Source organism: Rhinolophus sinicus, chromosome 16, assembly GCF_057876585.1.
Source record: "Rhinolophus sinicus isolate RSI-liver-muscle chromosome 16, RSI-T2T, whole genome shotgun sequence".
In the NCBI taxonomy this organism is placed as follows: Eukaryota; Metazoa; Chordata; class Mammalia; order Chiroptera; family Rhinolophidae; genus Rhinolophus; species Rhinolophus sinicus.
Window position 1 is genome coordinate 96,702,609 of NC_142516.1, and position 15,797 is coordinate 96,718,405.

The 15,797-nt window shown below is 32.5% G+C and overlaps 1 protein-coding gene across 5 annotated transcripts in view; it reads left to right on the forward strand.

The window, feature by feature from the left end:
• PDS5B (PDS5 cohesin associated factor B) overlaps positions 1–15,797 on the forward strand; it is a 160,466-nt gene that overhangs the window by 66,637 nt on the left and 78,032 nt on the right. For all 5 annotated transcript variants that reach the window (XM_019736560.3, XM_019736561.3, XM_019736558.3 and 2 more), the window contains exons 8-13: positions 2,110–2,250; positions 4,450–4,565; positions 6,931–7,025; positions 11,988–12,133; positions 14,072–14,223; positions 15,422–15,535. In XM_019736560.3, coding sequence (XP_019592119.1) covers positions 2,110–2,250; positions 4,450–4,565; positions 6,931–7,025; positions 11,988–12,133; positions 14,072–14,223; positions 15,422–15,535 — 764 coding nt within the window. The remainder of the gene's footprint in view (positions 1–2,109; positions 2,251–4,449; positions 4,566–6,930; positions 7,026–11,987; positions 12,134–14,071; positions 14,224–15,421; positions 15,536–15,797) is intronic.

The following is a 15,797-nucleotide window of genomic DNA, read 5'->3' on the forward strand; positions in this document are numbered from 1 at the left end:
AATTCTTACATATATAGGATTTAAGAAATCACTATGGTGTTCTAGATTATTTTTTTTATATAGAAGTTTTTGTCACTTGACAACCCCAAAAACTAAAAATATATGTATTTTTTTAAAGTTTATTATGTATCAAGAACAAAAATTGTGTATTGACAATTCAAAAAATGTCCTGCATGGATCACTTGGCGGTGTTACTATTTTTGACCAGATAATTTTAATCATGTGCTTTAAGAGGCAGCAGAAAATTATTTTGTGCTGGAAAAAATGTATCACGTCCATCTTGATATAGGTAAAATTTGGTTAAATTGCTTAATCTCACGTATGCTCGCTTTTTGTATCTGTAAATTGGCGTTAATAATACTTGGGTTGATGATAGAGAATGTTATTTAATGTGAAAACGCTTTTGTAATTAAAATCGACTGCTTAAATCTAAGGTAGAATTTATTACCCACCTATAGCTTACTCATACTCCTTTCATTAGGAGGCAATTGTTACAAAATAATTTGTAGTGTGAATATTAATTACCCATTTGTAAATGAAAGATTAATCTTTGTTGGAAGGAAGTACTTTAATCAAATCTATATCCATCTCTACTAAATTGTAAGCCGTCGTGTAGGGTATGGATTGTTTATATCTGTGTCATAGTACGTGTTCCATATTATTCATTCATTTACTAAATATGTATCTGTTACCTACTCTGTGTCAGGCACTGTGCTAGGTTCTTATTATACAGTTGAAAAGACTGACGTGGTCCTTGCCTTTATGGAGATTATAATTTTTAAATAAATGTTTTTGATGGAATTTGTAAGAAGTTAATCCAGAGAAATTTTTTTTTTTTTTTTTTTTCATTTTCAAATGAGTTTTCCCCAGACTGATAGAGTAAGAGGACAGTTTAATCACCAAAGATGGTCGGCCACATTGGAAGCGATTACTAGTTTTTTGTTAAGGAAAGGTAGATTTACTGTTTTTAAACAGGAGAAAATTTGTGAATGGAAACAACAAAGCCACTTTATTTTCAACCTAAATGAGAATTTAACATTTGATGTCATAATTCTTTTCCCACAGAATTGATAAACACGGAGGACAAACAAGTTATTTTTAAAACCAGTAAAGAAAGAATAGTAAAATAGAATTTGTTCTTCTCTCTTGCATGGCTAGGGGAGACCTAAGAAACTGTTTAAGAACAACCTAAGTATTCAAAGTAAGCAGAAGAGACACAGAAGTGTGAAGTCCTTGGCTTTATACTTAACATACAGAAAACCTAATTAAACCAAGTTGTGTGTTACTGTCAAAGAAGTGATCAGGGCAGTTTAAGTGGTGTAAAGACCCTAACTCCTTCTTTAAGGTGGCGGAAGATACTGTTGAGAGTATGTGGTATATGATCTGGGTTAATTTTTATTTATTTGGAAAGGAACTTGGCTATTATGTCATGCATCTTTACCAGTTTCAGTAGTATTGTGATCTGAATGTGGAAACTAGTTACAGCTGGATGCTTAAAGGAAAAAAAAAAGCTGTTCAAATTTGTATTTTTCTTGTGTTTGAGTGTGCTTTTAATTGGATTTTAATTAGTGCTATAAATCTTTTATGTTGTTTATTACACATTGATAAAATAAAAGATTAGCAAGAGGTTGATTTGCATTATAAATATAAAATTACATATTTTAAAAATGGAATTGGCTCCTATTGTGAAGGTAGATGGCTTTATCTTTCATGCTGTTGTCTCCTATACATGGTATGGTGAACGAGATGTGATCCCTTGCCCTTAAGAAATTTATCTAGTAGAGAAATTAAGACATGTACACTAGTAACTAATACAGGATAGTCAGTATTGTAAAGGGGGAATGAAGTGTGACTGGTAGTTGGATGTTTACTGATACAATAATTGGTGAGTTAATACAAAGTACGTATTTTTTATTGTGTACAAGGTAAGGTCTGTATCTTTTTCTTTTCATGTACCCTGTAGTGATTTTTCCACCTACTGTTAGAAAATGTTTTGATATGCCTAGTTAGAATTTGTATAAAATAATGAATTTTAATAATAATTAAGATTTGAGAAAATTGATTTTATCTATGCTGTTTCTGTTAATGATAAATTTTCTTTCTCACAAGTTTTTTAATCAGGTTTTGATGCTTGGGAAAACATCTATCAGCGATTTGTCAGAGCATGTCTTTGACTTAATTTTGGAACTCTATAATATTGATAGTCATTTGCTGCTCTCAGTTTTACCCCAGCTTGAATTTAAATTAAAGGTAACTATTCTAAAAATAATATACTTCTGTCAACTAAATTAGCAAAAAGCATTATTTATGGCTTTTAATTCTTATAGTGGTTTTATCTGCATATTACAGATGGGATGGTATATTACTGTTACTTATTTACATATTTGTGACTTGCCTATTTGTGTATCTCAATGCCTACCATGGTTCCTAGCAGATAGTAGCTGCTTAATTAATGATTAACAGGACGGTATTTTCCTCAAAATATTTTCCAGATAAATTCTAGGTTGCGACTTACTTTTGAAGTCATAGCTGTACACCTAAACTTATGTCTTCAAGGCACAGTTTATAGTAGTTCTCAAGACCCTTTGATTGGGCCATAAAAATAGTTTAGGGTTTAATATTCACATAAGATGAAATATTTTCCCTTTGTGCATGTTATTTTATACTTGCCTATGTTGAAAGCTCCTTTGCTTTTCACATAATTCTCTGGAATCTTTTGTAGGCATGTTCCCATTGCCTTGAGATTAAATTATGCCATAAAATTGAGTTTCATGTGTAAATTTGGGGGATATTCCTTTCTCTTTCAAATTATTACAGGAAAGTGAAATAAAGCTGGTTGTAATTAATAGTCTTTGATGAATCCCAGTGTACCACCCAGAAAAGGTCTTAAATTATTTCTGTGTTGTATTTCTTGTTTCTAAAAATGTTTTGTCTTTTTTCAAAATAACAAACAGTACATGTTTGTACTGTAGTGTAATAATTCTTGTTTTATTTGGGGGTATGTTTTTATTGTATTTCTCAAGTAGGCTATTTGATTCACCTGCCTTTCTGTCCCCACTCCCCCTTTTGTTCTTAGTTAGCAATTTTGATGAGGCAGGCATACCTTTAATTATTTGTTGGTCTTATTTTCTCTAATAAAAACATTGAATACTATAAGAAATTTTGTATAAAGTAAGGAATTATTGTCCCTGCTTTCAGCAAATTTAACATCTAGTTAAATTCCATGGGAGGAAAAGGAAAAAATAATTCCAATCTAATAATGGGCCAGATATTGTTAAGTGTCATAAAAGATACAAAAAGCATACAATTGAAGCAAAGGAAACATCATCCAGAAGCATAGGTAGGAAAGTACTGGGTGAATTTGTGCTACACAAAGAATTACAGTTGGATGGGAGCACAAAGGAAATTTAAATCATCCCTGACTGCATATTAGAATTTTCACTTGTGGAGCCTTAATAAACAAGTACATGTCCAGGCATTAAACCAGACAGGTTGATGGGAATTTCTAGCATAGGGTCCAGATATCAGTTGTTTTTTGTTTGTTTTGTGTGTGTCTCTTTTATTTTTTTTAAAGCTTTAGAGGTCATTCTAATGTGCAGCCAGGATTGAAAAGTACTTATTAAGAGGAATAATGAGAGAGATAATAGTGATGAGTTAGGTCAGATTATGGGGGCTCTTAATATTAGGATGAGGCATTGGTTTAAAAAGAAATTTGCCCAATACTGTCCATAGTACCTTGAATATTACTGCTGTTTGCTATTCCATTTGTCACATTTTATGTTGAACTCTAGTATAGTGGCTGGCTGATTCATTTAGCATTATATCATCTGTGGGAGGTACCACAATCAATAGTAAAATTGAGTTCTGGTCCCCAGGGTACTCACAATGTAGTGTAGGAAACAGAAATTGTAGGTTTTGCATGTGCAAGACTTCATCATATTACTGAACTCCATTATGAATCTGGTATATGTACATGATCTGACTCTCCTGTTGGGAAACTTGAGCACGTACTTATTTCCATCAGGAGCTTAACCAGGACAGTCATGCGAAATTCTGTTTACTGTAGGCCTGACCTCTATCAGTGTCTGTTCTTAAAAACCACAGACAGTTTTTCAAGGGTACAAAGTACGTTTGATTTGAGTTAGTTTTTGAATTTGACTCTGAATGCAAATAAGTGTCATTTAGTGGAGGGAACTTCTAACATTTAATCAAACTTTGAGATGTATTTTCAAGCAGGGAGTACTGCTTTAATGTAATTTGCGATGGTTAGAGCATTTAAGATAATATTTAATTTTGTGAAAAGTATATTGAGCATTTTTATGTCAAATATTTCATCTGGAGTTTATGGAAGGTGCTCTGTGGAACTGGAGGATAAGGGAGATCATGGGAAAAATTATTCTGAAGATATCTGTGTCATGATTTTAAATCTGTGGTTGTGTTTTGTTTTAGAGCAATGATAATGAGGAACGCCTGCAAGTTGTTAAACTACTGGCAAAAATGTTTGGGGCGAAGGATTCAGAATTGGCTTCTCAAAACAAACCACTTTGGCAGTGTTATTTGGGCAGGTATATGATTTTTGGTGTCCTGTATGAAAGTCATGTATGTGTGTATCTACTTACATTGTTTTAAAACACGACTGTTCCTGAAATCATAAAAATGAAGTTTTATGGTTTGGAAGTTTGAGTGAAAATAGTGTTGGCCATATTTACAATTTCTCATTTTCTTTTCGTCTTATTTTGTCCTCAGTAATTTTCAAAAGATGATACATTTTAAAAGCTATCTCGCAAAGTATTCTGATAATGAAATTAAAATGTATTGTTACATAACAGTGATTAATTACAACTGAAAAAACATCACTGTGAGAGAAAACCCCTTCCCACCCCCACACAAAATATTTAATTAGATTATTTGGAGATATGTATTGTAAGGGCATCCACAGAATGAATAAATAAATGATTACGTATGTTCCTCCACTTAGCCTCCTTTCTCCATTTCTCATTTAAAGAAATGATAACCTGGGTTCCTTGTACACTTTTAATGTTCCACAAACCTCCTAAAACTGGTTGCAAAATTTGAAGTGTGTTTATTTCTCTTTATGTTTCTAAAAGTATCCTGACTTTGAATATATTAAAACCCCTTCAGGTGCCCTGACCAAAACCTACTTTGACCCTAAGGATAAAGGGGGATTTTTTTTTTCCTTTCAAATTATCCTCATAAAAAATAATGCAATTAAATAATTAGTAAATAAATAGGATTTAAAGATTTACTCTGTTTTCTTTGTATTGAAATAATTATGTCATCATTTTTCTTTCCATCTTAATACCAGAACTGGCAATGAATTATGATAAATTTAATCTCTTTTAAATAAGGATACAAGCCTTTATAAGTGCTTGTTAAGTGCTAAATTCTTAATCTGATTTATCTCTTCGAAACTCAATAATAATATTTAACAAGTTGTGATTAATACATATTAGCTCTTGTCATTTTAAATTTTGTCTCTTAACTTTTTTTTCTTCAATACAATGCGAAGTTCTTGGGTAGTAATGCAAAGTATTGTATAAGTGTAATTAAATCATGCAACTCAATTTAAAATCCGTTTTATTGAATGTGTTAAACAAAAATACAATTTTACATATAGGCATTCAGTATATCTTTAAATCAGGACTTAGATTTCCCAGACTTTATTTTATAGATTTTGGAGGGAAAATCCTAAATTTTATGTCACCTTTTTATTACTTTGTAATATTTCCTTTTTAGAATTGTTTTTTTAGTGTACTTCATAGAACAAATTTTTTTCTAGTAATAAGCTTTCATGAGTAATTTGATGCTTATTTTGAAGACTTCTCTTTTTCTTTAATAATACTAAATTTGTTTATTATGAAATGGGCAACACAAGATTTGGAAACCTTTGATCTTATAGAATTAAGACATCTGAAAATATTGAGTGGAAAACTCACTTCACTTTAATGTTCTTACTTAAAAAGTTTTTTTATGTGTTGTTGTTTTTTTAAATCACTATTTTATAGTCCATAATGAACTAATGTATCGGGGCTTTGAGGATCAGTGGTTTAGACAACTAGACATCAATGCCTCCTGGTAGAGGAGTGCGGTGCCTTCTAACATGGTCAGGCTCTAGATCGGACGGACTACCAGTTTACAGGATTGAGGAGAGAGGGGAGCCTGTTAATTGACATCAGAATGATACAATTAGCAAAATCTTAACTGTGGGAAGACACTACATACACAAACACCAAACAGTTGCTTCACCAAATTATAAGGGGGAAAAAAGAGATGGGAGGGAAAATATAAAATTAAAAGATACTTAAAGGACATAACAACCAGAGTTTCATTTTTTTAGAGATACGTACTAAGATACTTACATTTCCATGTAAAAATTGGCTTTGATAATGGACAAGTAATAATTGTGGTAGTTAGCTGGATAGGACTAATTTGGGCACAATTTTAGAGGCATGTAAAATAACACGGAGTTTAGTGCAGGACCGACCACACATTTGTGAATGCTCTATATTTAAGAAAGAATTCTTTGAAGGAAGCCTTTCTTTTCAAACACAGTATGGGATTTATATAATGTATCTATGCTCTGTGTATATACTTGCATAAACAAACACATTTGAAAGTATAATATTTATAGGAACAATTTTGTCATTTTAATTCTTATACTTAAGCCAAGTGTGTATTGTTGAAACATGCTCCTTAAAAGTACATAGTTCTCACAGGAGATTGTCCTAGTTTAAATATATAGGGTCTAAAATATTTATACATATAATAGTATATCAAAAATTTTGTTAAAATAGCTTGGCTTCACTTTGAATTATCCTGTTAATTAGGGAAATAAACATAAATTGAGTGCCGATTAAGCACATATCTCTTTCTCTGATATTAAATATCACTGCCTTTATATTTTATCAGGTTCAATGACATCCATGTACCAATACGTCTGGAATGTGTGAAATTTGCTAGCCACTGTCTCATGAACCATCCAGATTTAGCAAAGGACTTAACAGGTACTCTATACCCACAACAGCAGCAAATATTCTAGATGCCTTTTGGTGGGGAAAAAAATGGTTTTATATATAGGACAATAAACAAAAAAAAGATACCTTTTTTTGCTATTGTGATAGGCAAAGTCTTGTTTCAGTTCATCAATCATGGAAGTTACTCTGTGCTAGGAGGTAGAATTTTTACCTCCTAGTGCGTCCTTACTCTGGAAGCACCTGTAAAATGTTGGTGTTATCAGAGATAACATTAGTTTCTTAGTTAAGAACAATTCTAAAAATATTTCAGGTATTTGGATTTGAACATGTCTTGACTTTGAATAGATTATAAGACTTGAATGTTTTTCAGTATTTTGAGAACTTAGGTGAGAGTCATTAAATTGTAGACTCCATGCTAAAATGGAGGTGAGTTTTCTGAATAATTATAACCATGCTAAAATGGAGGTGAGTTTTCTGAATAATTATAACGCGGTTCAGAACTTTGTATTTTTGTAGTAAAGAGAATATCACATATTTAACTATTGCTGTTCTGTTAATTTTTCAAAAATTATAAAATACATGTGAATGTAACAGCTACTCTGTCTTCCTCAGAAATGTTAGCAATTTGCTGTATTTGCTTAAGAGATTTTTAAAAAGAAAGAAATTGTAGAGATTGTTGAAATGCCCCTCACAAACTATTCTCTTTCCCACTTCTGTAGAGGGTAACCATGCTATTAAATTTGGTATGCCTCTTGTTCATGGTTTTCTATCAATGCTACATGTTTATCAGTCCATAAATTAGATACAGTATTGTCACGTGTTTTAAAATTTTTATTGAGATGATACTGTTATTTGATGTAGTTGAACACATTTGTACTTCCTATTTTGTGTTTTCGGTTTTCCATTCTTTTTCTTTGCTGCTTTTTTTCTGCTCAATCGATTTATTTTCTTTGTTCTCATTTTTCCATATTTTTCTCTATGAGCTTGGAGGTTAACATTCTCTTTGGTGTTTTCACTGTATAATTGATTAATGAAGTCTAAAGTTAATCAGAACTCTCTGGCTTCTTTTTGAGCGGTTAGGGACCCTTGAAAACTTGAACTCTGAGCACTCTTCTCATCTTTCACATTATTGGTGTTGCTTGATTATTTACTCTTTTTAAACGTTACCAACTTGTACTACATTTTTAACTGCTCATTTTATAGTGTTTGCTCACTGTTGCGTCTTAGTACTTCCTTCCGAGTTTCTTCTGGTAAAGAAAATTATAAAGTATAGCCTTTTGTAACATTTTTAACAACCGTTTGTCATAATAATGCTTTCAGGTTTTGTTGAATTCCTGTCAGACTTAAACAGTAGGTATTCATCAGTTTCATCCTATTTAGCGGGAAGATATCCTGCTTGGAACACTATCTGCCTACTCACATCTGAATGTGGACTGCTTGCCCTGGAGCTTCTGCTTTACAGCATTGACCATAAGACAGTCCATTCTTCCTCTTACCTACTCCCCCCTCCCCCCCTTTCCTTGCACACGCCTGCATCTGTGCGTGTCTCCCTTTTCTCTTCCTTCTCTTTTTCCCTGGGTATTCCTTTTACTGTAGCATCTTGGTGTTACTGATGCAATATTCTCTGAAAAAATTAATGGTAGTGTTTTGGAGAACTTTTTCCTACAAAATGTCTTCCCCACTTTTCATTTGCTTTCTTTGTATTTTCCATGTTAGAGACATTCCTTAAGTGCTTGACAATCGTCGGCTGTTTGCTCATAATGAAGAGTGGGGACTAAATAAAAAGGGCTTCAGGAAGCCCTGAGTATATGGGTGGGATTGTTGAGTCTGACCTTCGCTCTAAAGTCTTTGGGGTGGGTTGTTCCTTGGATAACCTTTCGCTTAGATACTTCCTCTTCAACTACTCAGATTCTCCAGAGAGAATCCTATCAGGAGTTGAAAAATTTAGTTGCTCTAGTGTCTTTGAGACTCCTGTATGTTTACTTTGTTCTTCTTTCTTATTGAGTCATATTCCATTGTTATGAATACACTTTTGTTGTTGTTGTTGATGGATTAGCTGAGTTGTTTTCATTTTGGGGCTATTATGACTAAGATTACTGTGAGTATTCTTGTACAAGTGTTTCTGTGAATTTATGTGTTTATGCCTTTTTGGAACTACTTAGGAGTGAAATTGCTTGTCATAGGGTTAATACATGTTTAACTTTATAAGAAATGACTAGTAAGTGCTCCATAGTAGTTGTATTGTTTTCCACTTGCACAAAAATGTTTGAAGTTCCAGTTGTTCAGTGTCCTTGCCAACATTTTGTGTTGTCAATCTTTTTTATTTTAGCCATTTTCATGGGTCTTGCTGTTCTGTTGTGGTTTTAATTTGCATTTTCCTGATGACTAATGAGATGGAACATCATTTTATGTGCATATTGGTATGTTTTTTTCTTTTATGAAGTATCTGTTTAAATTTTAAGCCCATCTTTATTTTTTTAAATTGATATTTATTTTTCTTGTTTTTCTTTGTAATAGTTCTCTATTCAGGATCTTTTTTAAAGTATAAAAAACTTAAACATATTTTTACAGTCAGAATTTTAAAGCAAAGTTTATTATTGGGTAAATAACAGATGTTTTGATTTTTTTAATAGCTATTTAAAATATGCTTCAGATGTGAATTATTTCACCAATCTTTTTAGTCCTAATGATTATTTTGAAAGTTTTGGTTTACCAAAAGACAGTACAGTGGTCCCCCGGTATCTGCAGGGGATTGGTCCCATCCCTACCCTATAGATATCAAAATCTGAGCCTGCTTAAGTCAAGTCCCTTATACAAAATGGTATGGTATTTGCATGTAAATATATATGCAAATATGTACTACATGATCCTCCCTTATACGTTAAAGTCATCTCAAGATTACAATACCTAATATAATGTAAGTTCTATGCAAGTAGTTGTTAAACTGTATTGTTTAGAGAACAATAACATAAAAAAAACCCTGCATGTTCAGTACAGAAGCAACCATTGTAGGCCTGACTACGCAGTACACGCCAGAAGCAATGTAACATTTTTTTCTTTTTCAAATATTTTCACTTGGTGTTTAGTTGAATCCATAGATGCGGGCGGAACCAGTATATATGGAGGGCTGGCTATAGTTTCATTTTTTATGAAACATACGTTTTATGATTTTCTAGTCTTCATCCTCTCTCTGGGCACATCTTAATTTTTGTAATTGGCTAAAAGTTCTGAAAAATCTAGGGGTCTAACTTCTCTTTATGCAAATTTTCAACCACTCCTCAGGTTTTCAGCTGCAGTCTTTACCTCTGCCGTTCTCAAAGCTTCGTGTCTTGAATTTACAACCAGTTTCAGGGTTCTTCCACCGTGGAATTGAGCTCATTTATTTTCTTCCCCTTTTGGATTTCATCCTTTTCCTTTTTCCTCTGGTGTTTACCAGTCATCCATCTGCTAAAATTTTGTTGAAAAACTCTTTGCTGTGGTCTCATTACTTGTCCCATTTAAAAAACATTTTCTTAGGGTTTCAGGAGTGAGCTGAGATAAATGTGTGTGATACACACACATTTATTTGTTTTCTCTACAGTGTGTTTGTGAGATTCATCCTTGTGGTTTCAGCCAAGTGTGAGGGACAGCCATATTGTGAAGAGTATTATTAGGTACTTTCTCATGCTAAGTAACTGTTGAGAATTTCTTTTTTCTGCTCTTTTTTCTTTTCCACTGCACAGTAAATATCTGTAAGTTAATAGTTCTTGGTGTGTACCTGTTTAATGTGAATGATTTGTTTTAGGCAAATTGGGATGCATCTTAAAATTTGGTGTGTCATTGTTTTTTTCTTTTTAGTGGCACCTAAAATAATATATATTACATTCAAAACAGGTACAGTGAAAGGTAAAACTCCTGTATTTATCTTGGTGGGGAAGTGAACTTGAGATATATTTAACATACTCCATTTGAAGTCACTACTAAAAATTACTTTCTTTACTGAGTTAGGTAAAATAACCTTTCTATTCAGAAGTTTTTTAGCAACCATATGGTCTTTCTCATTTTTTAGAATAGTTCCTATTAGTAGAGAATGCTCAAGGTGGAAGGGCTTAAGACCTGAGTAGGGGTTTTATCGGTCTTTACGTTATAATTATTTGTTAAATTGTTTTAGAGAGAAGTAAATTCATTCATCATTTGGAGAGAAGTAAATCTATTCAGGCATCATAAGCACAGTTTGTTTTGTATAGGCCTGGCTATATTTATTACTCCAAATCCAAACAATGAAATTGTGTCTCACTGGTCTTATTATAAAAAGCTGAATATTTTATATTTTTTAATTTATATTCAGTTGTGGGGCCTCTTCCATAAGGTTAATGTGTTATTACTGAAGATTGTTAAATTTTCTTTCAGCGTTCTCCATGCTAGATGGAGAATGTTTTTGACTTTAAGATACTCCTCCAGGCACTCATAACTGTTAAATGTTTCGTTTCTTCTGTATTCCCTTTGGTCTTTCTTAGTTCAGTTAAATGCAATTGCCTGTGGTCTTTCCTGTAATCCTATTTCTTGGTGACAAGCATCTCACTGTTTTTGTCTCAACAACCTCACTCAACGTTTCCCCAGTTAATTAAGGAATAGAAACTGGAATACTCTAGCCTTTCCCAGTAAACCACTTGAATATTTTAAACATTTAAACAAAAAATAGAGGTGAAATATTTAATGTTGGTATACTTCTTGGTTCATTCATATGGTGTGTTTAACTAATGAGGTTAGGAACTCCTTAACTACTCGGCCCCCCAAAGGGGGTGTTTTACTGCTCAGTGGCATGTAAACTTCTGTTTTCGCTGAAGGACAGATCGTTTTCCTCTCTCCTCTGCTCCTAATTTTCTTGAATCATTGAACCTTCTACTTAGGTTTTGTTTTTGTTATGGTTTACTTTCAAAGGTCTTATGCAAGTGTTAAAAATATTTTAATTGTTAAAGTTCCATTTTAATGAAATAAAATTTTATCTTTCAGAGTATCTTAAAGTGAGGTCACATGACCCTGAGGAAGCTATTAGACATGATGTTATTGTGTCAATAGTTACAGCTGCTAAAAAGGATATTCTTCTGGTGAACGATCACTTGCTTAATTTTGTGAGAGAGAGAACATTAGATAAACGGGTAAGTAGGAGTAATAGTTATTAATAAGTTTTCGTTTTGAATACTTGAAGTTTAATAGTATTTCATTTGAAAATACTGGGATTTAAATGTAATTAGCCCTTTTGGGAAGGCATTTTAGTGTTTAAAATAATATTTATGAAAAGGTATTACTTTTTGTAACATTATATTTTATTAGTTTTTCTTTATTAAGATTATTTGTTCTCATCCTAGAAACGAGATGGCTTTCAGTGGTAGTCAGCTGTTCAGCTTTACACTGGTTTTAATAAGTGACTTTTGTAAAGGACCTCTGACACAGCTGGTCTCATATTGTTGGCTCTCTTTTCTTTTTCTTTGGGTATCAGTTGTTAGTCCTCTAGCTGGTTATATTATAATTTCCATGGAATAGAAAATGAAAAGATGTCTTCAACTTGGCAGAGCTAAACCCAGCATGCTTCTAGCCCATGTTCTGTGTCCCCAACCTTCCCTTTTGAGTGAGTGTCCACTAGCTCCGCTCATTACCTAGTGGCATCTGAGGAGAGGAACTGCCGTGTTACGTTTGTATTCCACATCGCCTGGGATGGATTAGGACTCAATCAGGCTTGCAGTGGAGGTTCATTCTCCTCCACCCTTTCCCTCCTTGCCTTCATGATGGGTTTATAGACTTACACTGAAGAGTCATTTGGTGAAGGATTAGCAAAGAAAGTGGGAGGCCTATTGATAGCTGTGAATTACTTTGACTAGATAATACAGCATTTTAATACGTCGTTGCTTATAAGGTTGATTATGCTACCACCATCATTTTGATTCTCTGATAATGAGGTTGTGCGTGCAGAATAGATGGGCAGGAATTGCATGATTTTCCCTCTAACCTTATAGTATTCAAAGCAACTTATTTTAGCTGATGAATTTAATCTTGTTTTTATTGACTATTTCATTGGAGTGTTAAACAATGAAAAGGCAAAAAGGCATAAAAAAGGAAAAGGAGAATTGGGTACCAAAAAATAATTGAATATATTTATGATTTGGTAGTATTAGAATATACTCTATCTTCAAATTCTCCTTAAAGCAGTAGTTTGGGGAATTAGAGATAAAATAGGGAATTAGAGATGAAGTTTTATGAGTAAGGCTTCTGAAGTCTTTTATTTCAGTATGTATGTGGTGGATGGATAAAGGGGTATGCTTAACTTACTGCAATTCATTAAAACAAAAACCAAGGGGAGAATATTGCTATGACTGACAGACTGCATCGGAAGAAGGAATAAGGAAAAAGAAATAATCTGTGCAGATTCATGAAATTCTAGACATGACTCACATCCTACTGAATGTAGTGTTGTGTTTATGTAACACTGAAGAATAAACGCATTCCAAAATAATTAAGCAGTGTTAGATACACTATAGCAAGTATGTATTTATTGTTAAAAATAGTTGAATACATTCCTCTTATACTTGAACTGATTCCCAGATATAAAAAATGAAGCACTGATGTCCCTTTATATTCAGCATTTGTTTGATAAAGCCAATATCATATATGCCTTTAATATAAATACGCTTAATATACACCATAGTTTGGAAAAAAATTATAAGGGATAAATCACAGTTTATACAATTAGTTCTGTCTTTGCCTTTTAAAATTTTGTAACATGCTTTCCCTTACCAATTCAAATGACTTTATGCAGCTTGTGATTGACTTTTGTTTTTAGGGGTAGGTGATGTTTCAAGATATTGAAAGCATTAAAATTCTTTTTATGTGTTGAAGTATCGGTACTTTACATAGTAGATATATTAAAATGATAGTTGTGTTTTTTCATCTAGTCCTTATAAATTGATATCCAGTAACTTAGTTTTTATGAAAATATATTGTGTAAAGGAAATTAAAAACTAGAAAAGTAGACTTTCCTGAGTTAATGTAATGGAAGCATTTTTAAATTAATAAAAAATCATTTTTGGTTTTATTTTAAGTGGAGAGTGCGCAAAGAAGCCATGATGGGACTTGCCCAAATTTATAAGAAATATGCTTTACAATCAGCAGCTGGAAAAGATGCTGCAAAACAGATTTCATGGATCAAAGACAAATTGCTACATATATATTATCAAAATAGTATTGATGATCGGTAAGTTAAGGGCACTGTATATAAAATATTTGGCGTTTTGGTGTTATATAACTGTTGTTGATATGTTCTTTTAGGCAAACTATTTCTAACTTTAAACTCCTTCCTTAATTTTAACTGCAAGTTAAAGGTAGGTAGTGACTAATTTTCTTCTCATCAAAGCCATAAATGAAGCAGTAATGTACATACAACTTTAGAGATGGCTACAGCTTTTATGTCCATTTCCATATATTATTTTAGAACAGAATAATATTGAAAAGTAGGAATGTGTGTTACTATAATTTAAATGTTGCTTCATAGGTAATTGTGTTATAAGGATCACAGCTATTTCTTTTCAAATAAAATTTTTTCAAATAGTATTCAAATAAACCATTTAGATTATAGACATTGAAAATAAAAACAATTCCTACTCAGAGCGAAAAACACAGTTTATAAGGCTGTATAAAAACACAACTGAATATAATCTTTGTATTTTTTTATTCCAGTGTAAGATTAGAGCTTTGTATGTATCCTAACCACTGAATAGTTAATAGACCTGTAAATCCTGCTTGTAGTCTGAATTGGTTTGACAGATTGTTAGTGGGATCCAAGTGATCTTGCCTATAACAGGTCAGAATGAGAAAATTAAGAACCAGTAGGCCATCTTACAATTTTAAGAGGTAAGAAAACAGTATCTTAGGTTAACATTATCTAAGACAATAATAGTTATTATTTTTGTAAAATTGAAGTTTTCTAAGACTTTTTGAGTGTGCAGCATTAATGCACGGAGATTTGCATTGTGATTTGATAGCACTTTTTTATACTTTTAACCCGGACTTTTTTCATCACGATCACTACAAAAACTCAAAGAAACTTAAACATTTCTGCATAATTTTAAAATGAGTATAGATATTTAGAATTTGTCACTTCAAAGGACCTGGTGTAGTTTTTTTTATAACCCTGTATTATTCAGATAAGGAGATTGACTCCTTACTAACTTGCCCAAGGTCACACAGAAGTAGTTATTTTAGCTGGGTATAGGGGCTCTTTCCAGTACATCCAGCTAAAGTCTTTTTTGTCCCCTGTTCTTATGAAAACAAGTCTTTGATTGCAATTCACATCTCTTTTATATGTGTTCTTTATTTGTTTTTGAATTTTATATACAAATTGAATACATACGTTTAAAGCATCACTATAGTCCCTTCTCTGTGTTCTTTTGTAGATTGCTTGTTGAGAGGATCTTTGCTCAGTACATGGTTCCCCATAATTTGGAAACTACGGAACGGATGAAGTGCTTGTATTACTTGTATGCCACGCTGGATTTAAATGCTGTGAAGTATGTTTCAAATGTCAAACTGTTCTTTCCATCTTTTGTAGTATACTGGATTTTATGGGGGAAAAAATAACCATTTTTAAATGTTAACAATTTATGTAATGTAAACATTGGTTAAATGGTCAGACACAATAAAATACACGGCTGTTTTTTTCAGAAAGTACTGCTGTCAACGAGTTTAACAAGGATTTTTAACAAGCAATTAAAAACAAGCAATTGTTTTAACAAGCAATTAAAAAAATAGAGATAATTGGCACGGAACCTT